This window comes from Hevea brasiliensis, chromosome 15 (assembly GCF_030052815.1).
Source record: "Hevea brasiliensis isolate MT/VB/25A 57/8 chromosome 15, ASM3005281v1, whole genome shotgun sequence".
Lineage (NCBI taxonomy): Eukaryota > Viridiplantae > Streptophyta > Magnoliopsida > Malpighiales > Euphorbiaceae > Hevea > Hevea brasiliensis.
The window spans coordinates 49056210-49082471 of record NC_079507.1 but is presented as its reverse complement, the minus strand read 5'-3'; the positions used below and the strand labels follow the sequence as shown (position 1 = coordinate 49082471).

General features: G+C 34.4%; 1 protein-coding gene across 3 annotated transcripts; it reads left to right on the top strand.

Annotated features, from left to right (window-relative positions):
• Positions 1-450: 450 nt before the first annotated feature.
• On the top strand, positions 451-26262 carry LOC110645205 (uncharacterized). 3 transcript variants are annotated; one of them, XM_058137233.1, is made up of 24 exons: positions 490-603; positions 1329-1455; positions 1905-2932; positions 6735-6850; positions 7492-7700; positions 10201-10320; positions 10833-10961; positions 11087-11212; positions 12117-12172; positions 12277-12376; positions 16046-16163; positions 16335-16544; positions 16825-17149; positions 17550-17643; positions 18196-18304; positions 18426-18691; positions 18790-18914; positions 19509-19743; positions 21949-22137; positions 22205-22491; positions 23330-23537; positions 23624-23863; positions 24108-24193; positions 25792-26262. In XM_058137233.1, exons 3-24 carry the CDS (start codon positions 2091-2093, stop codon positions 25949-25951), a joined length of 4350 nt encoding a protein of 1449 aa, XP_057993216.1. In that variant the 5' UTR covers positions 490-603; positions 1329-1455; positions 1905-2090; the 3' UTR covers positions 25952-26262. The 3 variants fall into 3 exon arrangements, with proteins under 3 accessions (XP_057993215.1, XP_057993216.1, XP_057993217.1); XM_058137232.1 differs by lacking the exon at positions 1329-1455 and having other exon boundaries at positions 451-603; XM_058137234.1 differs by lacking the exons at positions 490-603; positions 1329-1455; positions 1905-2932 and adding an exon at positions 6508-6605.

Here is a 26262-nt window from a genome sequence, read left to right as displayed (position 1 = left end):
GAGTTGTTTTTCTATAATTTAGGAAAATTATAAGTTTGTAATTGAATTCAATATAATTTAATTTTTACAATAAAATTTAAATATTAGCAAATTTTAATACTTTTTATAATTATCATAAAGTTTTTTTTTTGGCAAAGGTAATTATCATAAAGTTAGGTAAATTAAAGATAATTATATTCAAAAAATTATAAATTAAAAAGGATAAAAACGCATTAGTCATTAAAACCGCAATTTAGAAGAGCTATTTTATATTTTATAAATTATTTTTAATATTTTTTAATTAATAATATTTTAATATCAAGTATATTTTCTCCAAAGCAAATACCAAACGCAACATAAAATCTCTGTCACGGTCCGGTAAAATAAAGCAATGCAGAAACGTAGCTTGGACTCGTAAGCGACTTCTATTACCTCACTCTAAGCTCACTGTAACAAAATTAATAATTAATTAATAATATTTAGAAAAATAACAAATCATTGAATAAACAGAAGGAAAGCGAAAGAAAGCAAGAGACAAAGCAGAAAGTAGAAACCGTTTGGAAAAAGCGAAGCTTCGTCCCTGAGATTCACTAGAATTTCCACTACTTTCTCTCTCGCCAAACGGTACTCTCTCTCTCTCTCTCTCTCTCTCTCTCTCTCTCTGTTTCTCTATCTGAGTTCGACTTCGCTTTGAGCTTTGAGTATTGTGCGCGAGATTTAGCTGAGATTTTGCCGTTTCGGTTTTGATTTTGGCTTTGTGTTGTTTGATTTTTCCTTGTGGAAATTTGAATTTCGTACTTGAAATGACAAGATCGATTGCGTTTTGAGTAGAACTGTAGTTATCTGACATGCTTTATTTTGAGTGAGAATTACATATAAATCAGTATATGCTTGCATATTGAATGTGTAATTGTTATGTATACGTTGTATTTGTATGTATGAGCTTGTTTATTTAGGCATAGATTTGTAGAATTTGAATGTGCGATCTTCGTTGTCTGAGTGATTGAATTTGCATGATCGATCAGTTTTTTTTTTTTGGGCAATGTTGTAAAATATATAGTGTTAATTATACAACCAAAAATTGAAAAATGGATTAATGCTTATTTTATTGTGGTTCAAAAATTGTGTAAATTAATTACATGATTGTGTATTGTTAAAAATTATATTGTGGAGTTAAATGGTTGTAATATTTGAATTACCATCTGTGTTGTACATTGCCAGGTGAATATAATTTATGAATTATGAGTGAAAACATGTAACTGAACTCATGTATACTATTTGGATGCTGATATTGATGCAAGAATTTCTTAATGAGCTTTTGTCACCTTCATCTGATTTTGTTAAACAAGGCACTGGAGATGACATACAGAACATTCAAGATGAATGATGTAAATTCTCAACTATGTAATAATGATTAAGGATGCAGAATAGTTATTAGACAGGTGGAAATCAGTGTAATAAAGCTGAATGACAGAGGTATTATTTTGATGCCATAGTAGTTGCAATGCACAAGATCTGTAGTTCCTGTTTAATACATTGCTGACGTTTTGATGGGGTGGAAATTTTCTTATAATATGGTCAGGGATATTGTTTCTTACAGTGGAATTTAACTGCCATGTACCAAATTTCACTGATCAGAGGAAAAGAGAAAGAAACAAAGTATATGACATGTGGCTTATGATAGTTTATCCAATTACTTGCATCATTGCTTTTATGATAAGATTTTGTGCTTTTCATTAGGGTTAGTGATTTCTCTGGCTGAAAAATTGATATTTGTTCCAAATATCATAATCATTGTTGAAGTTTTTTTAATTCATCCTCCGATTTTCTAAGTAGAAAATTACATTCTCTCGAAGAAATTTTTTCTTTCTTTTGATGTTTCATTTTCACATTTTTTAACCATAAACTGATGGCCTTCTTGGCAGGTTAAGATTCACCTGAAGTAGGCTGTAGGAGTGCTTTGCTACGCGATCAATTGTATCTCTGGACAGCTGGGTTATTAATGACTGTACTAGACAAGTTTATGACCATCCTGAGCTGCTTGAGGCTTTGTAACCTACAATTTGCGTGCATGTGATAAGAGTCTTGTACTTGGGTTGTTGTGGGCGGTAATGTGTCCTTTTTTGGTGCAAGGATATCTTTGCTGGTGCATTCTTTTGGGCAGTCTTTGTACGTCTACTCTTTCTCATAGTTCAGGGCAGTATAGAGGTGGGGGTTGGTCAGGGAATTGGCTGCATAATTCTGGTTCAATTTTAAGCAATGATTCTAGAAATGGCATGTCGAACTATGGCAAATTGAAGGAATTTTCTTTCCCATTAAACAATTCTGTATCTTGTGAGGACCTACAAGGAGTTGGATCATTTAATACCACCTGCTTGCTAAATTCAAACTTGTATTTGGATTCTGATCTTTACATATATGGTACAGGAAACCTGGAGATACTCCCCCATATTTCAATTGTGTGTCCCTTGGAAGGCTGTATGATTATTTTTAATATGACTGGCAATGTTAACATTGGTCAATACGCAACTATTGTTGCTGGTTCAGTTGTTTTTGCTGCTGCCAACTTGACCATGGGACATGATTCTTCTATAAATACAACTGCCTTAGGGGGATTGCCACCTCCTCAAACTAGTGGTACACCAGTTGGGTATGATGGAGCTGGTGGAGGTCATGGTGGTCGAGGTGCTTCCTGTCTGAAAAAGAATAAGACAAATAATTGGGGTGGTGATGTTTATGCTTGGTCAACTTTAGCTGAGCCATGGAGCTATGGGAGTAAGGGTGGTGGCTCCTCTCCTGATAATAAGTTTGGAGGGAATGGTGGAGGACGTGTCAAGCTTCAAGTGAAGGACCTACTATACTTGAATGGATCTGTCACTGCAGAAGGTGGGGATGGCGGAGTGAACAGGGGAGGTGGTTCTGGTGGAAGTATCTTTATACATGCTGTAAAGTTGTGAGTACATACACCCTGATAAATTACATACTTGTGCTTTTTTCCTTTCTCTTTGGGTAATTTATGTAGCTGTTGATTGTTATGCCTACCAATAGAACAAATAGGCAAGAATAACTAACAGGGGCTACCAGCTCTTCCACTATCAAAACACAACCTTTTGCACAAATTACCCAAATAGTGTTGTCAAAATAGAGTTCAGGATCATTAGATTGAAGTGTATACTGACACCATGTTGCTTTTAAAATCGATTGGTGGCATTGTTCTTTGTCAAATGAATCTCATCGACTTTCACCCATAGTTGTTCATCAATTTATTTTTTATTATTTGAATATAAAAACTTATTTGATGCAAGAAATTAAGTTCGTGCCTCAAATCTAGGTTGTCCCCTCAACCTCAAATACATGCATGACCATGAAAGTGTGTGCGTATAAGTAATTGAAATTCAACTGCTATGCAAGAAAAATGGAAGACTTGTTCTCTGTAGGTCTTGGAAGCCATTGTACAATTTCAAAATGGACAAAAGACAAAAATAGTACCATCAACTTAGTGCTTGGGTTGCTCCTCCTCTACACTTAAGTGAATCGGTTTCTGCCAAATTAATCTCAGAAAGAAGCCTCTCATCCGAAAAAAAAAAAACTATCTTTTTTGATGAAAATATTCGTTGTAATTGACAAGGAAAATCTGGTAGCACACATTCAACCTCACACCTGGTACATATCAAGCTCTATAGTCATTAAGTGATTGAGCAGTGTTATAAAAATGGTTCATGTATGGCGTCGAATGAATTTTTAGGTCTCTTGAAGTGAGTTTTTTTTTTTTTTCTCTTCAACATTGGATAATTTTCATTAGAATGGGGACCCAATCATAGAAGAACACTCATCCCAAAAAACTATCTTTTTTGATGAAAATATTCATTGTAATTGACAAGGAAGATCTGGTAGGACACATTCAACCTCAAACCTGGTACATATCAAGCTCTATAGTCATTAAGTGATTGAGCAGTGTTATAAAAATGGTTCGTGTAGGGTGTCTAATGAATTTTTAGGTCTCTTGAAGTGTGTTTTTTTTTTTCAAAGATCCTCATTGGACAATTTTCATTAGAATGGGGACCCAATCATAGAAGAACATTGAAGAGTCTGAAAGTTTATAATTAATGATGTACTCTTAAAAGACTGACCAGTGTTAAAGTAAATGAGGTTTTAATTTTCTTGAGTTGACTTCTGATTTCTAAGCATGTTTCCCATGGTGTTTTTCTTCTCTCTTTTTCTGTTTTTCTCATTAACTTTGCATAGCTTTTCAATTGCCTTTATGGCCAGTCTCAAACTCCCAATCACATTCTTGGGTATAAGCTTGCAGTGGCATCTTCTACCATGATTCTTCTTCAATCATCTTTTGACTACGTTCTTTTTGGGTAAACTTCATTGTTTATTTGTGTGTCACTTGATACTTGATAGCCATTTCTTTTTCTTTCTAATGATCAGTGAAAGGAGTCTATAAGTAGGACAAATAGGCCCTTCACTGTGTGATGGCTACTGCTTATTCTTTTTAGGTGCTGCTTTAAGGTAAGGGCTTAAGAGGATAGCAAATTACCAATGAGTTGCTTGGTCTGCAATTCTCAATAAACTGAATACTGATGACTTGTAGCAAAAAGGGCAGCTGACTAAGGCTTTATTTTCCAATGTATGCATCATATGTTGTAGGTATAGTGTGTCTTGTTCATGCTTATTCTTATATCATGAGGTGGCTTGGGCCATATGAAATGGGTATGTTTGGACTGGATTCTTCAGAGATTTTTGGTAGTAGAAAAGATGTTCAAATTCTTTGGATTTTTTTGGGTTATTTTGGAGCAGTTTGGATGGAGATGAATGCTTGCATTTTCAAACACCAGACTATTGTTTATGGGACTAAGACTTAGTAGTTTTCTTATGTTCTTTGTGGGTTCACATCTCAGGGGTTTCACAGGAGCTGTTGTCTTTTTTTTTTTTTTTTTTTTGCTATTTTATGTTGAGTAGGATTCAAGGAACCTTATTCTCTAATCTTTCTTTCTTTCTTTCTTAACAATATTTCTGTTCTTATAAAAAAAAAGTATTATTGTTGTAGTACAATCCAGAGGATGGGAAGTGTTGACCATTTTATGTTCCTTGCAAGATTAGAAAGCTGAACAATGAAATACTTGAATCAGACAATTTATCATTGGAACAAAGCACAAATAAGCCCCTATATTTTTGACCAATGCCCAAACAAGCGTAAAATGAGCTTTTTGGCCTTATAAATCCGGACCTTTTTATTGAAGCCCGTTTAGGCCCAAAGTTTGACAAGAAAATGGCACTTGTAGTATTTGCTTTAGAAACTTGCGTTTGATCCATTATTTGTGACTAAAATAAATGGAAGGTGAGAGAAAATAAATTTAAAAATTATAATAGTTAAATGGGCAGGAATTGCCACACTTGTTGAATATGTAGGTGGAGGTGAGAGAAAGGGGCTAGTTAGGCAATCTGCAAATCCATAATTTGCGTTTGTGCTCCCTTTCAATTCCTTTGCTTTTGTGCTTCCAATCAGTTTTTTCATCTGCTACTAATAGTCACACAAAATGGAGTCTCTTCTCCTTTTCAATTTGTTAGTCTATGTTCAAACCAATTTTCTGCTACTTAAAGTCGGTGAAAAAGGAGTTGCAAATTGCGATGTTTTCTGCTGCTTCTCTTCCACAGCAGTGTACTCTGCCAATGAGCCAAATTGTTTAGGCCCTTCCAATGCTTTCTCATTTATGTCACCATAAACTTCATCCCCTTACTTTAGTCCCTTCATTTGACTACCAACTTTTATTACCACACCAGCAACATCATATCCTGGAATAGTCTATGGGGAAAAATTTTAAATCCTTTTAGCCACTTCACTAGAAATCCATCTCAATTAAAAATTGGAAAACCAAAAGATTGTAGTCCAATAAAAAAAATTCATTACCACCCACTTATCTGCTAAGAAACCAGAGGGAAACAAAAAAAAAGTTTAGTCATAGTTTCTTAGAACAAAACAGATACAAGAAAAATAAAGAAAAGAAAGTGATGTACAGGAAGAGGAGAATCAGTGGCCTTGAACTTGCCCTGTCTTCTTTTGTCATCAACCTGGGTAAAAGCAGTGGCAGCAACAAACTTGATCAAAATCTGGTCCTCTTTACTTCAGGTACAAAAACTTTATCGGCAAACTTCATAACATTGACACCTCCACATTCCTTATATACCCAGGCCTTCATTTTAGAGGTTATGGAGGAGACTTTGGTGGATTGGGTTGAATCAGGGCCCGCTTGGGAATTTGCAGGCACTCCTAGGGTAATGTGAGAGAGTGAAGAAAGAGAAGAAGTTTGCCTAAGAGAGGTGGATTTCTTTCTTTTACTTTTTGGAAAAGTGAGGGAAAATCTGAGAGAAAATGGTGGTGAGAGGTTGGAGGAGAGAGAATGAAATGCTCTAAATTTGGGTTTTGTGAATGGGGATTTCACAACAATAAATATTTTAATCAAATAAAAAATAATATTTTCCTCAATTTTTTATGATTTTCTGGTGTGCCATCTACAAATGTTTACAACCTGTCAGAAAATGGTTTTAAACAGGCTTAACAGGAAGGTGCTGATCAAGTGGGCAAAAAGCTCAATTTGGGCTTATTTATACATCAAGCAAAAGTAAAGAGACAAATATGATCTTTGTTCCATTTATTATTTTCTGCCCATTATTTCTAGTGCACATTTTATGCATGCATGTTACCTTGGGAGAATCATGATTGGACTTTTTTATAATGTTGAATTGCATAGGAAGGGATATGGTATCATAAGCGCAGCAGGTGGGAGGGGAAGGGGTGGAGGTGGTGGCGGAAGAATTTCTCTTGATTGTTACAGCATACAGGAAGATGTGAAAGTTGCTGTTCATGGTTTGTACTGAACTTCTGTATCTCGTAGTAGAAACAGTTTTCGGCCATTTAGTCAACTGCTAAATAATTCTTTCTTACGTAAAGAAATTTTATATGCTATATAATCTTAAGAAGTAATTATTGAAAGATTTTGTTAATGGAAACAATTCATTTAATCACAAAATAGAAGGGTTAATATATTGACTAAAGTCCTGGAGCCAGTAATTGGGGCTAAAAGATATCCTTTAGTAATTTAATAAACACAGACTAAGGTTGTTTTATTCATTGCAACTTACATGGAATATATTATGTATCACATATCTTGGTCATGGGGCGTGCAATTTGACTTTGGACTTGTCATATTTTATTTTAGCTGTGGTATCTTTTTGACGTGAGAGCAAAGCCTATTATGAAACCTCACCAAGGGCTGTACTCTAAATTGTGTTGAAAGTGAGCTGAATAATCTAGTCTCAGTTTGCTTTTCTTATTTTTTTTTCCCTTTCTTCTTGGGATTCATAAAGAACATGCTTATGGATGTGGAATCATCATTTTTATCAACAGCTAATTTATTTATTATTCTATGCCATTTTGTAGAGATTTCTTGCAGAACTGGTACTTTTATGGCTGTCTCTTGATGTTAATTTTATGCTTTCATGGGGCAGGTGGCCTGAGTATTGGTTGTCGTACAAATGCTGGTGCAGCTGGTACATTCTTTAATGCAGATTTACTGAGTTTAAGAGTGGGCAATGACAATGTGACAACAGAAACAGAAACCCCTTTGCTAGATTTCCCTACTACACCTCTGTGGTCAAATGTTTTCGTGGAGAATAATGCAAAAGTTTTGGTTCCACTGCTTTGGACTAGAGTGCAGGTTTCCTGATCTTTTCCTTTATCAAGTTTAATACCATTTTCATGAATTGATCTATTATTATTTATCAATCGGTAGTTAAAGAGTGTTAATATGAATATTGTCTAGTATCTGAATATGTCTTCTCTGGAAGCTTATACTTCTCTTTGAATAATACTTGTAATCTCTCAAATGAAGATGGAAGCAAAAATGTAACTCTTGGTTATATTAGTGTTTGCCAGGTTCCTCTTATTGGCATATGTTCCTGTTGACAGATGATATCCCAGTGTAATAATTGTTAGTCTGACTTGCACCATGGATGAAGAATGGATTCAAGTGTGCATGAAACATTTCCACCTTGACATCTCATGCAATCCAACCTTGTACACGCCTTATGCTTGATTTAGACTTAAAGATAGGTTTCTTTTGTGGAGTTTAATTTTGTCTATACCAACTGGTGTTCTTTTACCATTCTTCTCACTCCACTTTCATTGCATTCTCTAAACAAGCTAAATGCTTGTGCTTTTGCATGTGGATTTATTAATTTTTAATTTTTAATATTGAAATTGCTAATATATTTATATTTATAATTAATATTAATCAATTATAATACAATAATATAAATTTAATATTATATAAATTATTAAAAGACTTATCTCTAATTGTTAGTATAAACTTGCATTAATATCCTAAATAATTAAAAAAAATTAAATAAAAAGCAATATAAAACATAAAAAATATACTTCCATTGAAAAAATTACAATCAATTCATTTTAAATATAATATTATCAATTAATACATTTTATTATTTTTTGATTTGTAATATTTAAAGTTGATTGTAAAAATTTTGAGAGTTGAATATGCAATTAAATAATATTTTTCGAATGCAATAATATGATACTATTTAAATAATATTATGTAAATTATACATTAATTATATGTAAATAAGTTTAATATAGGAGATATTTAAGGAGATAATATTGTAATAATGATGCAAAATTCTCTCCAAAAGTGAAGATAGGTTTGAAATGGTAAAAACAATATAAAGTTCATATTTATTATTTAATCAATATGAAATAAATTACTATAATTTATTTTTATATAAAAAGAAAAGATATTTCATTAATTAAAAATAAAATAAAAAATTGAAGTATAAATTAACGTATAATATTTTTATATAAATAAATTTATTAAAAAAAGCAATATAATTTTTTTTAATAATGTATTTATCGCAAAGGCCTTAATTTTTTTAAAATCAATTTTTAAAGAAAATAATAATTTCAATCATAAAAATTAAAATAGTAATGTTAATAATAATGATAATTAAAAGAAAAATAAAAAAGAATCAAATAATTAGCATAAAAGAGAGTTATACAAATTTTTTGTGGAGGGTGACATGTGGCAAATAATGTTTTTGCATAAATAAATTTATTAAAAAAAGCAATATAAAAATTTTTAAATAATGCATTTAATCACAAAGGTTTAATTTTTATAAATCAAAATTTTTAAAAAGTAATAATTTAAATCATAAAAATTAATGTAATACTGTCAATAATAATTCTAATTAAAAGAAAAATAAAAAAAAATCAAATAACTAGCATAAAAGAGAGTTATACACTCATTCTTTATAAAGAGTAACATGTGACAAATAATGTTTTTGTATAAATAAATTTATAAAAAAAAAGTAAAATAAAAAAATTTTAAATAATGCATTTCGTTGCAAAGGTCTTAATTTATGAAATTTTAAAGAAAATAATAATTTAAATCATAAAAATTAATGTAGAAATGTCAATAATAATGATAATTAAAAGAAAAATAAAAAATGATTAAATAATTAGCATAAAAGAGAGTTATATACTCGTTTATGGAGGGTGACATGTGGTAAACTTTTTAATAATTAAAAAAAAAGAATTAAATAATTACATTAAAAGAAAGTTATACACTCATTTATATAGGGTGACATGTGGCAAATTCTTTAAATAAAGTGACACATGGCAGCACCATGGAAATACTTTCCTGCTTTATATATATGGATAGATAGATGTGACACTAGCATGAGTTTTATTTCTGTTGTAGATTGTGAAGCCTGTTAACTGAGCTAGCACAATACGTTTCCTTTTTGGATCCAGGGATGTTGAGAGCACAACCTTTGTGATTTTGGAGCATGGTTTAATGAATTAAAGCATGATTTTAAGTCTATTTTATAATTCAGTTAAGAGGATAGAGATTTATGAGATGTCTTCACTGTCAGAGAGTTTATATACTGTCCCCAGTTGATGCATCATTTTTAGATGGTGGGGGGCATATGATTCTTGGATATTTATGCTTCCATGCTTTCCCATGGATGCAGTTGTTGCTACTGGTTTTTATATTATTATATTTTGTATCTGAGCCGCTTCTGGATGAAATATCCTCATTTATCTTTCCTTCTTTGTTACTTTTGTTCTCTGCTGTAGAGGTCTTTTTTTTTTTTGCCCTCAGCCTGAAGCATGGTATTAAAAAGATTTAGTCTTTGAATGTGAAGGTCAGAGGCCAACTCGGTGTATATCGTGGAGGCAGTATTGCCTTTGGATTGTCTGCATACCCAGTATCAGAATTTGAGCTGGTGGCAGAAGAACTTCTGATGAGCGATTCAATAATAAAGGCATGTTTGCTGGAGAACTGTGATGTTTCTTCTAATTGTTTGTTAATACAAGTAATTTATTGATATTTCTTTGCTACTTATCACCAATTCTAGGGAGGCAAATTGATATTTGATACATTAGGATACAAATCTGACAAAATACCGATCGTAAAATGGAAATGAAATAAATATAATTAGTGGGACAAACCTAACTGAGGTTACACACACATGCCAGATCCTCATGCACATAGAGATAGCACATTGCATATACAAATATTATATATTTCAAAATAGATATGCAATAATGTCTTACCAGATTACAGCATAATACTTCCGTAATTATTAAGAGTAGGAACCAAGTTTGAGTTTGTGACAAGAAAATTTGCTAATCATTTCTTGTAGTCATAGTGAGCATTTCTAAAAGATTGCATTTACTTTATTTATGCATGGGATGAGTTCTATTCTTCAAGACTTTGCAAAGTTTTATGCTATTTTCCATTCATGGTCTACAATTTCCAATTCCCAAAATGAAGGTGTTTGGTGCATTTAGAGTTGCTGTCAAAATGTTACTCATGTGGAACTCCAAAATTGAAATTGATGGAGGTGGAAACACTTTTGTTATTGCTTCCATCCTTGAAGTCAGGAATCTGATTGTTCTACGGGTATGGTGGCTTCCATAGCTTCCTTATAGTTTGATTACTCTCTCTCTCTTTCTCTCTCTCATAAAAATATAAATCATGTCTGTCTGTATTTATTTGAGGCTGCTATTTTGGTTTCATCTCTGCAGGCTAATTCTGTCATTAGCTCAAATGCAAATTTGGGGGTATATGGGCAGGGGCTACTGAGGTTGACAGGTCATGGTGATGCAATCAAAGGCCAGCGACTCTCCCTTTCTCTCTTCTACAATATAACTGTAAGCCATTAGTGTATAGAGGTGTTTCATTATTTTTTCTTTAAAATTCATTTCCCATTAGTGTTACTTTTTTTTGTAATTGCTGTAAATTGATGGATTCATTTTCTCAATCCCCAAATTCAATTCAAGAACAGAATGAGTCCAGTAGTGGTCCAAAAACCAGCTGCATATCGACTTCTATTCCAGGCTCAAAGAACCTCCAAAATCTTAAAACCATTAATCAGCCCAACAGCACTGTAGGCTAACTGGTCCACCTTTGCCAAAAGTAAAGAAGGGTAGCCTTAGAACTCCTCTTTTTCTTTTCCTCTCAATGTGGCAATTCTGTCTCTTTCCATTTTCTGCCATAGTAGCTGTGTTCTGGGGGTACAAAACTTTTCATGTCCTAATGGATAAAAATAAATCCTTAATTGCTAATAATTAGAACAAACATATAAAAGGGGAGATTCGTATTGAAATATGGATTTATCACTTAAAAATCTCAAAATTTATATAAGCACAGATATGTTCACATGCATTCAGGTAATTTCGTTCCATATTTAAAATTGATGATCTGTCTTTATTGGAGTCAGAAATCTATGAGAAGGTTTTGTTACTTTTCTCTCGATGAAAGGCATATGAGTAAGTTATGGATGTTGAATGGAATTTCTATATAGTGTAAGAAAACAATGATAGTCTTAGTAATGTACCTTTGGATTTCTGGGAATAAGGACATAATTCATATAGGTAACCAATAGCAAGTTCATGATTCGTTATGCAGCATTTATGGACCTTTCTTTAAGCCTAATTCCCCTCTCCCCCCTGTTTTACTATTCTTCCTTTACTGGCATTGCCAATTATGGCATTACATTCTTGCCTTTCAGGTTTGTTTTGCAAATAATTAATTACAGCTCACTTTGCTTCACAGGTTGGACCAGGTTCATTACTACAGGCTCCATTGGGTGATGATGCTGGCAGAAGTGTGTGAGTATGAGCTACTTTTGGGGGCTTTAGGATATTTTGTGCTTTTCATAAGTAAAGGGTTATGACAATTCCTTTATGTTTGGATTCTGATTCTTTTGCTGTAGGGTTACACAATCACTCTGTCAGAGTCAGACATGCCCAGTAGATTTGATAACTCCTCCAGATGACTGCCATGTTAATTATACACTTTCCTTTTCTCTTCAAGTAAGAGTTTCATTTAAAGTATATTTATGATTCTAATACATGTTTGTCTCAATCAATAAAATGGTAAATATATGTGGGATGCTAACCTTGCTTATAGTCAATCATATAGGTGATAAGGATCTTTAGGCAAGGATTTGAGCGCACTAGAATGATACATGAACCCTTTGCGTGACTTCTTACATCTTTAACTGCAATAATTTCCTCTTGCATTGTTAGAATTTGCCCTCAAAACATTGATTTTTTGTCATTCCTAATAAGCATGAAGACAATGAAGCCATTTATCTCTCTCTCTCTTTCTCTCTTGTTCTGAAAGCCCTGAACAGAGATGCATGATAGCATACCCAAAAGCCAGGGAAAAACTGAAACTCAAATTTTTGCATTAATTCCAATAATTTTAAGAGAGGGACGATGTGTGGTTGTGAACTTCAATTGGAGGTTCTGCATGGTGAAAAAAATGAGTTGCTCCCTCAAATCCTCCTCATCACTCCCTCTTTTCTTGAGTTAAAATGGAGATTTTGTATGGTAGTGAAGAAGAGGTGTTGCATGCTAGGACTAAAGCACATGTTTATCCTTGGTTGGGAGGAGTTTAATTGTTGTCAAATAAGGTTTCATTTCTAGTAATTCTTGACTAATAGATTTGGCGAGTAAACAACATAAGGCAAAGGGATGATTACCAAGAAAAACCTTTTGAAATTAGGCCATACTTGCCAGTCTTCCATTTTTTAAACAATAAAAATTGTTGTCCCTTCTCTTGATGTCTACTTGACAAGAGGATGTATGAAGAAAGCACATCTAAATTTCAAGTATGAATCTATATCAAAACCAACCACCGGGACTTTTTTTTAATTGTTTAACTAAAAGCAAGAAACCTTTGGCTTTAACCTACATGCCTATTTTGAGATGATAATTCATTAATGTTTACTTAGTGGCAGGTATGAAGCTAGGTTTTCTAGTGAAAAGGGGCAATGCCCAAATATGTTTGTGATAGTTAGATAATTACTGTGTACATATTCATTCTCATTCTCCATTCAAATTAGTTTGGAACGAAATTCAAAATTAGAATGCAGAGTACACAAACTAACAATGGTGAATGATAGATGTATGTAACCTATTTTGAGCCGCCAAAAAGCAATGTGCGTTTAGCATACGATAATAAGAAACAATATCTAACAAAAAAGGGAAAGAAAAGCATATTCATTGGTCCAATGATTTAAAATCAACATCAATAAAGTAGCATGCAAATTTGAGTGAACAGAAACTGTTAATACAAAATAAAGAGAATAAAATAATTAGTGAATTACTTACTAAACTCCATAGCATAAATCTTGGAAAATTCCTGTACTTCTTTCCCTTTCTTGCTTTCTCACACTTAGACTATCTCTGTCATCCACATCAAGCTTCTTTTTCTCTTCGTCTAACTTTTGATATAAGCTAATGTAAATGGTAAGGTTTCAAATATCTTTTCCGTATATAAGCAATATTAAATGTTTAATATATGTCATATCATCAATATCTATATTTTTCTTTTAACCAGAAACTAAGAGGGGCAATTGCCCTCTTCTCTACAATGTGACTTTGTGATTACTTAATGGAAGGGTGAACTAATTGGCACATTTAAACCTTATGGGGTCTATTGCAAGTTTTGTAAAGAAAGGAGGATGAAATTGTATTGTACTTATTCTGTGGTCATTATTTGTAATTTTTCCATGGATAGATATGGATCATGGTGTTTCTTTTGTGCCGATAAGTTTGCTTTTTTTATTAATTGTGGGGTAGTGTCAAGGTTTTTCCTGAGTGTCTGTATGTAGGGCATTCCTTTATGAATTGCTTCCCTGCTTTGGTCTTATTGTACAAGTCATACATTTTACTGATGCTGGTGTCTTAGACCAAGAGTTCTACTATTATTTGGTGGATTGGCTTTTGATGGAGCTATCTATTAGGATGTGTTTGGTAAAAGGTTAAAAAATCAAGGGTTAAATATTACCTTTGTAAGTTTAAATGTTTAAAGAGGGTAATTATTAATTTAGTCTCCCAAGGTTAACATTTAACCCCTCAAAAAGGCATAACTATTAATGAGGTGAAAATTTAACCCAATCTCCATGAGTATCCAAATAACATTAACAAGGGATTAAAAGTTACAAGGGTAAAAATTACCCTTGTTAACCTCGTACCAAACGTCCCCTTAAAGTATTAATTGTTTATTTTGGTTAATCTGGTGCACACACTCCAATTGTTTTAGCCCATTTATCTGCTGTTGGATTTTAGTTTTAGATTGTGTTGGACTGATTGAAGTTACTGATGCAAACTGGATGTCAAGATCTGGCTTGTAGACAAGTAATGATTAATAAATCAAAATATCTTAAGAATCCAAATTTCTCTATGGAATGAACTCTTTTCTTGTTATCCAACTTGCCTCAGTCTTTTCATAATTATTGCCAGCATGTTGAGTTTTTGTCTTTGGCAAAGTTGTAGGGATCTTATATGATGCCACTTCTAGTACTGGTTCTGGGACTGGGCTTATTTGACTTAAGCTCTTCTACTATATCCAGTTTAAGGAAAAATTGTGTGGTTAGGAATCTGCTTACTGAACTTAGTCATGAGGGAAAAATTTCAGCGAAGCATACAGCATTATCAGTGACCTACAAAGGACTGTTTTAGTAGTTTGCAGTACTGGTGTTGGGTTCTTTTTGTCTGGGATAAATTGATGCTTTCTAAGGTCTTTATCCTTTTATTGGGTATACCTTTTTCATCATGTGACTATTTGTGAGGCCTCTTTTTTCTTGGAAAAGCAATTGTTGAAAGAGCCAAAGAGGAAATATTACTTTGAATTTATTTATTTTTATCATTAGAGTAGCAAATGTTCAATGCTTTCAGGGATTGCATGGTCAAACATAAAATTGAACTAAACTACTGCATTTTCTGTTAAGCAAATTACTATTCGCTCTCTATGTTAGCATAAATTGAATCCTATGCAGCATTATCTGTGACCTACAAAGGACTGTTTTAGTAGTTTGCAGTACTGGTATTGGGTTCTTTTTGTCTGGGATAAATCGATGCTTTCTAAGGTCTTTATCCGTTATTGGATATACTTTTTTCTCTATGTGACTATTTGTGATGCCTCTTTTTCTTGGAAAAACAATTGTTGAAAGAGCCAAAGAGGAAATATTACTTTGAATTTACTATATTTATTTTTATCTTTAGAGTAGCAAATGTTCAAAGCTTTCAGGGATTGCATGGTCAAACATAAAATTGAAGTAAACTACAGCATTTTCTGTCAAACAAATTACTTTTCGCTCCTATGTTAGAATAAATTGAATCCATTTCTCATTTAGTGTGTTAATAACATCTTCAGAGTATGGTGCTTGGAAATTTTCTTAGTTTTAGAAACTTGAGGAAATTTTCCATTATGTCTGAGAAACGTACACCATTATGAGTGTTTGTACAGTAGTATTTTCAACAAAGTAGACAGCATTAGTCATGTTATGATACAGGTTTTGTGCTTTCTTTTTGTTTATGGGTCATCTTTGAACTTTTCATCTTCATTTGTTCCTTCGTAACCTTAAATTGGTATGCTTCAACCACTCTTCGGATGTAGCTTCTTCCACTGTTGAATTTTTTATTTTATTGCATATCCTTATGGTATTGTTAAGTTCACTTTATTTTTGGCAGATTTGTCGTGTTGAGGATCTCCTTGTGAGTGGCATTGTCAAGGGGAGTATTATTCACATCCACAGGGCAAGAACAATCATTGTTGATACTAGTGGCTTGATTACTGCATCAGGATTAGGTAGGGAGTGTTTTCCTAGGATTACTTTCTCTTGTTTTTCTTCCTTTTTCGTCTCTTATTGCTCTTGTATTCTTGGATTGGTTGAAGGTCATTATGCTAACTTCTCCTTTTTTAGGGAAAATTGATGTTACATTTTTATGCTTCTAACCATCCAAAGATCTCCTTTCTCAGGTTGTAGTGAAGGTGTTGGAAAAGGAAACTATTCTAATGGGGCTGGCAGTGGAGCTGGGCATGGGGGACGAGGGGGCTCAGGATACTTTAATGGCATTATGAGCGATGGTGGTAATAAGTATGGTGATGCTTCTCTTCCTTGTGAGTTGGGAAGTGGAACTGAGGGTCCTGATCAGTCATACGGGAATGTGGTTGGAGGAGGAATGATTGGTAATATTTCCTTAGATGACATGTTTCATAAAAAAATCTCCCTTCTATCCTTATCATGCTTTTCTTGTTTCATAAAAAAATCTCCCTTCTATCCTTATTATGCTTTTCTTCTCTTCTTTGCACACGATTATGATCTTGGATGTTTCTGAACTAGAGTTGACATCTCTACGAATATTTTTATACCACTTGCCTTTTTGCTTCAAGAATTTTCTCCAAAAAGCATAATTTATGAAATTATTGTCAGATCATGGCTACCAATCTTATTTTTCATTCTTGCTAGTGATGGGTTCCATCCAGTGGCCACTTCTAAGGCTCGATCTTCATGGATCTTTGAAGGCTGATGGTCAAAGCTTTGATAAAACATCAACTAATAGTAATCATTCTTTGGTTGGTGGACTTGGTGGAGGTTCTGGTGGGACAATCCTTCTTTTCCTTCAGGAGCTTGTGCTTGCAGAGAATTCTTGTTTATCTGTCCTTGGGGGGAGTGGTGGCCCTCTTGGTGGTGGTGGAGGTGGGGGTGGGAGGGTTCATTTTCATTGGTCTAAGATAGAGAGTGGGGATGAATACATTCCAGTTGCAAGTATAGGTGGTTCAATCAACAGTAGGTATGTCTCTGAAATATGAATTGTTTGAATTTTTAAATACAGGTATAATTTTAGAACAAGGACCTCTGAGAACAATGTTAAGTTTTAACTTCTGATATTCTTGATTGTGATATTTAAGCAACTGATGTGATAGACCTTTTCTACACCTAATGTTCTGTGAATTTGCTTTAAATTTATGTAGGACTAGGTCTTGAATTGTATTATTCTTCCACCCAATTATATGTATATGCAAAATGGTACCCCATATTATTTAATATGAGATCCCATGGTGCATTGTAGCAACAAATGTATGTGGACTTCCTTGCATGTTCAAAATGCTTTCAACTTTTTCTATCTTCTTATGCATTATCTGTGTATAAGTGCCTTCAAATGTTTCATAGAACAGTCATGTTGTTGACAGTGGAGGTGCTGGCGATAATGGTGGTCTTTTTGGGGAGGAAGGCACTGTTACTGGCAAAAAATGTCCAAAAGGTCTCTATGGTACATTTTGCAAGGTGCCTACTTTGTTTGCTCATATTGGATTGATATGATTATTTGCCCTTATTGTTAAAATTAACGGATTATGAGCTATCATGTAAACAGAGGTAGATCTGCAATTCTCCTATTCATTTATATTTTTATACTATTTTGGTGGTTAGTTTAGTCCAGAAACTTCTTGAAATGTCTAAGAGTTAGGGAAGGAAGAGCCTGATAATCTCCATAAATACCTAAATGATATACTTTTTGTAGTTTTTTCACTTGTGCCGAATAACTTAATTATGAGTGTTTTGTTTATTGAAGGCATATTTATTTGGTTTTCTTCTCTCTCTCTCTCTCTCTCTCTCTCTCTCTCTTCGTAGCTGGCTCACTTTTTCTTTCTGCAAACTTCATCTGTGTGCTCTGCAATATATTTCAAATTTGCTGTGCCATATATGATGTGAAAAATTACATCCTTCTTAGATTGTGAAATTTGAGTTTTCTTCTTTTCCCCCTTTCTTATACTCATTGTCTACATTGTGAACTATATTTATCATCCTGAATAAATGTCTTTGTGCGCTTATCCATAGGAATGCCCTGTTGGCACTTACAAAGAAGTCGAAGGCTCTGATGAAAGTCTTTGCACTCCTTGCTCTTTTGAGCACCTCCCTAATCGTGCGAATTTCATTTATGTGCGAGGTGCATTGTCATACTACTTTTAATCTCTCTCTCTCTCTCTCTCTCTCTCTCTCTCTCTCTCTCTCTCTCTTTCTCTCTCTCCATTTTGTGCTTATTTTATCTGAAGTAGAACCTATTGCAGGAGGAGTTAGTGGGCCACCTTGTCCCTACAAATGCATATCTGACAAATACAGGATGCCAAATTGCTATACTCCTCTTGAGGAGCTGATATATACATTTGGAGGCCCTTGGCCATTTGCCCTTCTTCTGTCCTGCCTCTTGGTGCTTCTAGCTCTATTGTTGAGTACGCTGAGAATAAAATTGGTTGGATCAGGATCTTCTTATGGTGTACACTCAATTGACCACCAAAGTCATCACCATTTTCCACATTTGCTTTCCTTGTCAGAGGTATGGTATCAATAACAAATATTACTTGTCTCAAGTTCAGTTGTTTGTGGCTAGAGCAGCACTTTCAACTTTTCACTTATACTTTTTTCCAACTTTAGGTGAGGGGAACTAGAGCTGAAGAAACCCAGAGCCATGTCTACAGGATGTACTTTATGGGTCCAAATACTTTTAGGGAGCCCTGGCATCTTCCTTACTCTCCACCCAATGCAATTATTGAGATTGTGTAAGTAAACTTCAACCTCATGAAGAGCATCAGGTGATAACATTATCAATTATTGTCATATTTCAATCTAGGTTAATAGTATGTTTCTCAGTGAAGTGGTGTCAGTTGAAACATCACATTTCACTAAAAACCCTTGACCCTAATAAACTCAATCCACTTCTTGATACTATCTAAAACATGGTTTTAAAAATGGACATTTTATAATATAATAGATTTCATAATGCTTTTTTGGCTGATCATTTCATTGCTTCAATTATGAACATTACACCAATTATGGATGGTTAATTTTTGCCTTGCCCCTTATTTTAGCAAGCTACTTCTCTCTAAAAAAGTTTTAAGTGCTGGCCACAACCATTGCACTTCTGGCTGCAACAGTCTGGTATTGAAATTACAATTTAAAGCCTTGATCTGAAGTTCACATCCTTTTCTCTTTCTCTCTCTCTTTTTTTTTTTGGATCTGCGGTTTTTTCAACCCCTGCCCTGATATTTTTTTCCTATACGCCACCCATTAGAAGCACAAAAATATGTTACATTTGCTGGTTTTGTGCTCTATCTTTAATTTCATCCATAATCGCCAGCCTTTTTGATCTGCAGGTATGAAGATGCTTTTAACAGATTCATTGATGAGATAAACTCTGTTGCTGCATACGATTGGTGGGAAGGTTCAGTCCATAGCATACTTTCAGTGCTTGCCTATCCTTGTGCCTGGTCCTGGAAACAGTGGCGCCAGAGGAATAAAATTCATCGACTTCAGGAATATGTCAAGTCTGAATATGACCATTCTTGTCTCCGCTCTTGCCGATCACGAGCACTGTATAAAGGGATGAAGGTCGGACTTCTTTGCTTTCTTACTTTTAGCTGTCATTTCATTAACATGCACCAAACTTCACATTGAGGGGGGGGGGGGGGGGGGGGGTACGCCACTTAAAACCCCCATTAAAGATTTCCATCTAAAAAACCATCAAATCAAATTTATCCCTTATACCTGAAAACTGAATTAACCCAATATTTTAAATCTCACTTAACTCCTTTAAATAATTTACTTAATAGACTTATAATTTCAATTTATTTACAAATTATTAAAAAAAATTCTTATATAGATATATGTAGGGGTCTGTGCAAATGGTTGGTTCGGTCTAAATTTATTTTATGAGAAACCAAACTGAAATAAATTAGTTTGGTGCAGTTCAGTTGATCAATTCTTCTTCCAATCTCTCATTATTGAATCTGAACCAAATATGAAAAAATGGCAAAGAAGAGTAAGAAAGAGAGTGAAGGGAAAAAAATTTGAACCATGGCTACCATGTTGCAATGGATGTGTGTGAGAGAGGGTTGTGACCTGTGGGCTGTGGCTGTGACTGCGAGAGGGAGACCGAGAGAGTTGTGATGACCTGCTTGTAGTATATGTTGAGAAACCAGGAGCAGTTACCAAAATTGAGAGAGAAAAAGTAATCTCAGTTGTATTGAATTGAATGGAAAAGAACAGTGTTCAGTTTATATACAAAATGAGTAGAGTGCCAACTACAGCTGTAAATACATGTGATACCAACAAAGTCAAAGTACAGCACAGCATCAAACTAACAAACTAATAAGTTAAAAGAAGCTTCCCTCCAAATACTGCAACATAGGTCATGAGCAATGTGATGAAAGGGAGGCGAAGGTGAGTGAGGTTGTGAACTGTGGGCTGTGGCTGTGAGTGCGAAAGGTGAGACTGCGAGAGTTATGATGACCTGCTTGAGACGTAGGTTGAGAAACCAGGGGCGGTTACCAAAATTGAGAGGAAAAATAATCTCAGTTGTATTGAATTGAATGGAAAAGAACAGTGTTCAGCTTATATACAAAATGAGTAAAGTGCTAACTAACTACAGCTGTGAATACACGTGACACCAACAAAGCCAAAGTACCGTGCAGCAAAAACTAACAAACTAATAAGTTAAAAGAAGCTTCCGTCCAAATACTGCAACATAGGTCATGAGCGATGTGATGAAAGGGAGGCGAAGGTGAGTGACAAGCCATGAGGGTGGGAAGTGAAATTGAGAGAGGTAGCATGCGAACGTACATGGAGCGGAGAGGGAAGAGGGGCACACAGAAAGCAGCGTGAAAGAGAGTTTATGTTTATGTAACATAGGTTATATATAGGTTCAATTCAGTTCTGTTATTTAGAGTTTTTTACTCTTTCTTCCCCTTCTGAATCTAACCAAACAGAAACAACCAATTCAGTTCAGGTTTTTCTTTTTTTTTTTTTCTTTTTTTATAACTGATTATTGATCGACCCTAAATATATATACACCAACATCCAACTCTTCAATTTTCTCATACCTTCCCACTCATGGCATATTTTGAATTTTGTTTGTGCTAAATAGCTATTATATATCAAAAGTGTCTATAACGTTATTTCCATTTGAAAAAAAAAAAGAAAAACAACTTAAAAGGATTATTAATTGTTTGTAACCTGAAGGGTATTTTGTCCAATGAGTTAAATCACATGAGGGTGTCAAATGGAATTTAAAGGATTGAGAACTTTGGCATGAACTAAATTTTGATATGAGGCATAGAAATATAGCCTGATGGTTTTTTCAGATAGCAATGTTCTTTTGTAAAGGTGTTTTTAGTTTTTATCCATTTTTTTCCCTGCAGTAACTTAAAGTAAGCTTTTGAAGTTTCATAGTGCTATCAAATCTTTTTAAAACAATGCTATCCTCTCTTACCACTATTACTGGATTAATGGTAGGTACAACTGTCAAATGAAAACGCCTAATTTTATTTTTTCCCTTTAATCTTGTCACAAGCTCAAGCTTTATATGAAGGATAAAACGAGAGATCCATCTTCTGTTAGAACTAGGCAGATAGCACTTCTACAGTAATAAATTTCTTGCATGGGCTTGGATCCTCTTATTCCTTTATATTTACCTGTAAAATATTTCTATTCTCTTGCTGCAGAATCTTTTTTTTTTAGGACTTCTTATTTTGTCTTTTTTCCAGTATGGGAAGATCTACTTTCTCATTGCCTTTATATGTGTGGCAATTGATGCAGGTTGGAGCAACACCAGACTTGATGGTTGCATATATTGATTTTTTCCTTGGTGGTGATGAGAAGCGCTTAGATATTGTATCTATAATAAAAAAGAGATTCCCTATGTGCATAATTTTTGGTGGGGATGGGAGCTATATGTCACCTTATAGTCTTCATAGTGACTCATTGCTGACCAATCTTCTTGGACAGGTATGATTTCACATAATTTTATCACTCTCTCTAAAATTCATCTGACGTACAGAAATGTTATTTCCAGCATGTCCCACCATCTGTCTGGAATCGTTTGGTGGCTGGTTTAAATGCTCAGTTGAGGACTGTGAGGCATGGGTCTATCCGCTCTGCACTGCTCCCAGTGATTGATTGGATCAATAGTCATGCAAATCCCCAACTTGATTTCCATGGGGTTAAGATAGAGCTTGGATGGTTCCAAGCTACTGCCTCTGGTTACTATCAGTTGGGTATCTTGGTAATGGTTGGTGAATATTCTTTCTACAGTATGCACCAGTCTGATTTGTTAGATAGAATCAACAGTGAATGTGCAAGGTAAATAACGGGCGTCTATGAGATTATTTTAGAAGGATAGTTCATAAAAATCTTTTTGCAACTTTTAGAAATATAAATATGAATATAATATGTCATGAATTGTTTATTTTATAGTGGGATTTAGTCTTAGTAAACTAAACAAGTTACAAACTCAAATATCAAGCAACAGAAAGTGTCCATTCATTTTGTCCACAACTTTCCTGTGATTAGTTTTGTTGGATTTTACCTCTTTTTCTTGGCTATATAACCATTTCTGGGGATTTGATGAATTATCTTGACTCAATTTTTGTGTCTTTGTTCTCAGGTCTCTGATTTGCTATAGGCAAAAACTGAACAAAATATAAGCTAGCTGGAAAAGTCTAGTAGTAGAATTATTTTTTTTTTTAATTTCTTGTTTGAGATCATTGTTTGGTTCAAAAATTTGGCATAGGTTTACAGCTGGTACCAAGATCAAGTACCAAAACCGACCAATACCATAGTGAACCCAACTCTACATAACAAAGTTGGGTTGGTTTGGTCAGTTTCTCTTGGGTTGGTTGGTTGACCAAATTTTTGAACAGCCCTATTTTAGTCTTCAATGGAGATGATTTGGAGAGGGCAACTTTCAAGTAACAGTCACAGTATCTGATGTTTCAAAAATTTTTTGTAAACCCTTAATTGTTGGGATAACATAATAATATCTGTAAAGATATTATAGCTATCAATTTATGCTTCTTCATAGAACTCTTATGGGCTTGTAACAAATTTCAACATCTTAGCCTGTTTCTGAAGTTCAGTTATGTTAATTAAGTTATAAGTTGTTTCAACTTATTTTGGTCTTCTATTTGCCATTTTCTAGGAAGAGTGCCTCTTGCACAAGCAGAAGTCTTAAGCAGCTGCAACAGGATCGTCCATACATGAGTCAAGTTTTATCTCGTAAAAAGATGACTGGAGGAATTAATGGAGGTCTGATAAATGATGCTACCTTGAAATCTTTGGAGTATAAAAGAGACTTTCTCTTTCCATTTTCACTCTTATTGCACAATACAAGACCTGTTGGGCGACAGGTACTTGGACGATGACATTTAGATCTTCTTACCAGGATGATTATCTTGATATTGTTATCATCTAATACTTAAATGTTTTGTTTCAGGACACACTTCAGCTTTTCATAACTATCATGCTTTTGGCAGATCTTTCCATCACTCTCCTTGCTTTGCTTCAGTTCTATTGGATTTCTCTTGGCGCTTTCCTTGCAGTCCTGCTTATTCTTCCTCTATCCTTGCTTTCTCCATTTCCCGCTGGTTTGAATGCCTTATTCAGCAGAGAACCTAGAAGAGCTTCACTTGCTCGTATATATGCATTGTGGAATGCCACATCTCTGTCTAACATTGTAAGTTATACTAACAGTGCAGTATGGTTTTCAAGTTATGTTCATTTTGAGCTCAGTCTACATTTGGCAAGGCATTATCATATTCATAAAATTGAAGACGGAAGCCAGCAATCTGATCATGCACATAACCTATTATTGTAATTTGGAGAAAGAACCTGGCACAAACTCAGAGTTACATGGTTGTTTCATGAATTATGCGTCCCGCTGACTTCATAAGCAGTGACCCTTGAGTTGCTTTTTGCAGGCTGTGGCTTTCATCTGTGGCATAGTTCATTATGGATTTTCTTCTTTCCAGCCACCAGACAAGGAAAACACATTGAACATTAGAAGGTGAGATTTATAATTTAGTTATCTTATAACACATAATCGAGCTGTGAATGACAAACCAAGACTAATAGTTGAAGTCTCACTTGTACTTGATTTTACTTGTGAGCCAATTGAAATCAAAACATGGTAATTTACAAAAATTCAACTTGAATTGTTTAGGGAGCAGAAAAAGGTTAAAACTGAAAAAACGAACCGAACCGATCTGGTTCGGTCATTAATTTTAGAAAAATTAAGTTTTTAGATCGGTTCGGTTATTTTCACCAAAAAACTGAAAATAAACCAAACTAACTGAAATGGGCTGCTTCTCTTTTATGTTATAGAACTCATGTCCATTAAATAAAAGCCCAGCCCATTCCTGCCCCCTTAAGGCCTAAACGTAAAACTTCCTTAATTCCTTCTCCTCTGCACTGCATTCATCTTCTCCTCTGCCCAAGTCTGAAAACCCAACTTCCCAGTGATCCCTTGATCCCTTCTCTCTTTCTTTCTTTCCCTGCATCACTCTTCTCTCTCTTTATGCGCAACTGCACCTCAGCCTCCAGCCTGCAACAGCCCTTTACTTGCCACAACTCTGTGCTTTTGTGCCTACTTGCGGTGCCTCCTCAGCCCTTGTTGCTCTATTGTGCTTGTTCCTTATCTCGTTGAGTCAAGACTCAAGAAGTATCATTCATCCAAGGCTTTATGACTGTCAGTGTTTCAATTTTTGAACCAGAATTGCGTCTTTCGTGGCTATGGGTTTTCCTGATTTTGTGCTTGATTATGGGTTTCCTTTTATTGCATTTATTATTATTATTATTATTATTATTATTATTATTATTATTATTATCAAATTGTAATTTTGATTGTTGAGATTTGAGAGCTGTTGCTTTTTTATTTTGTTATTGCTTTTGTATTTTTTTTTTTTAATTCTGCATTGTATTTTTTCTTTTTAGAGCTGAATTGATCCATGGAGTTGGAGATTTGAGACTGTATTGTTTTGTTTTTCTTCTTCTTCTTCTTCTTCTTCTTCTTCTTCTTCTTCTTCTTCTTCTTCTATTGAGTCTGTTTTGCTTCTGTATTATCCATTGATGAGTTTTTTGCATATGGAAATTGAGATTTGAGAAAATTCTTATTGAGAACTGGTGAACCAAATCAATTCAGTTTCTTTTATAGTTTGGTTCTTATAATTTTAATTTTTGGTTAGTGCGGTTTGGTTTGGTTTGAAACCGAATCGGCTGATTACACACCCCTAGACTTGTTATTGAGCTACTTGTGTTCAGGCTCATTTAAAGTGAAGTCAAATTTGAATGTCTACTGATCCAGATAGCTTGACTCATTAATGAGATAGCATCTTTGAGCAAATTTGATCTTCCCTTCCCAGTCCCCACTTACTTCATTAGTGCAGGAAATGACCTAATCTGTCAACGTAGTTCATAATTCTTGTTTCCATGACTTTGCCATATAAAGTTTAACTGAATTCCATTTTGTCGCCTATGCGTGCTATATCGAATAGTTAGTTTATCCATGCTGATCGGGAAATTTAGCCTTTCTTAATTTTTCTTTAGAAGTTTATCTCATTTATGCTTAATCAAACTTAAAGGCCTTAGAAATATGTTTGCCAACAGGGAGGATGATAAATGGTGGTTGTTGCCAATGATCCTTCTGCTATTGAAGTCGATTCAAGCTCGTTTTGTCGATTGGCACATTGCTAATCTAGAAATGCAAGACTTCTCTTTGTTCTGCCCAGATCCAGACACTTTTTGGGCCCATGAATCTAGTTCTTGATTCCATGTTCAACACATCAGAATGAACTGTATCTCTGGACTTCTCTATCAATGTTGAAACAGACCAAGAAAGAAGAGTCTTTTATCTTCTGCTTCATCCCAGGTGAGATTGTGTCTTGCTGTGTAAATTTTTTCCCACTGGTGTAAAGCATTGATTATAGCTTGTGCAGTTTTCCTCCTCCTGTAAGTATGGTCGTGTGCAGGATCCATTCGAATTAGGATCAGTCTTAGCGAATTTCGCAGTTCATTGTTTATAGTACCTACACTAGATTGAAATTATTAATGTAAGATGAAAAAATTTTGGTGTTCGCT

What these genes read in the sequence shown, in the direction of transcription:
- LOC110645205 (XM_058137232.1), top strand. Translation starts at nt 2,091, where the DNA reads ATGTGTCCTTTTTTGGTGCAAGGATATCTTTGCTGGTGCATTCTTTTG. An exon ending in TGAGCGATTCAATAATAAAG is followed by an intron (nt 10,321 to 10,832) that starts GCATGTTTGCTG and finishes CCCAAAATGAAG; the next exon opens with GTGTTTGGTGCATTTAGAGT. An exon ending in GGTTGGAGGAGGAATGATTG is followed by an intron (nt 16,545 to 16,824) that starts GTAATATTTCCT and finishes CATTCTTGCTAG; the next exon opens with TGATGGGTTCCATCCAGTGG.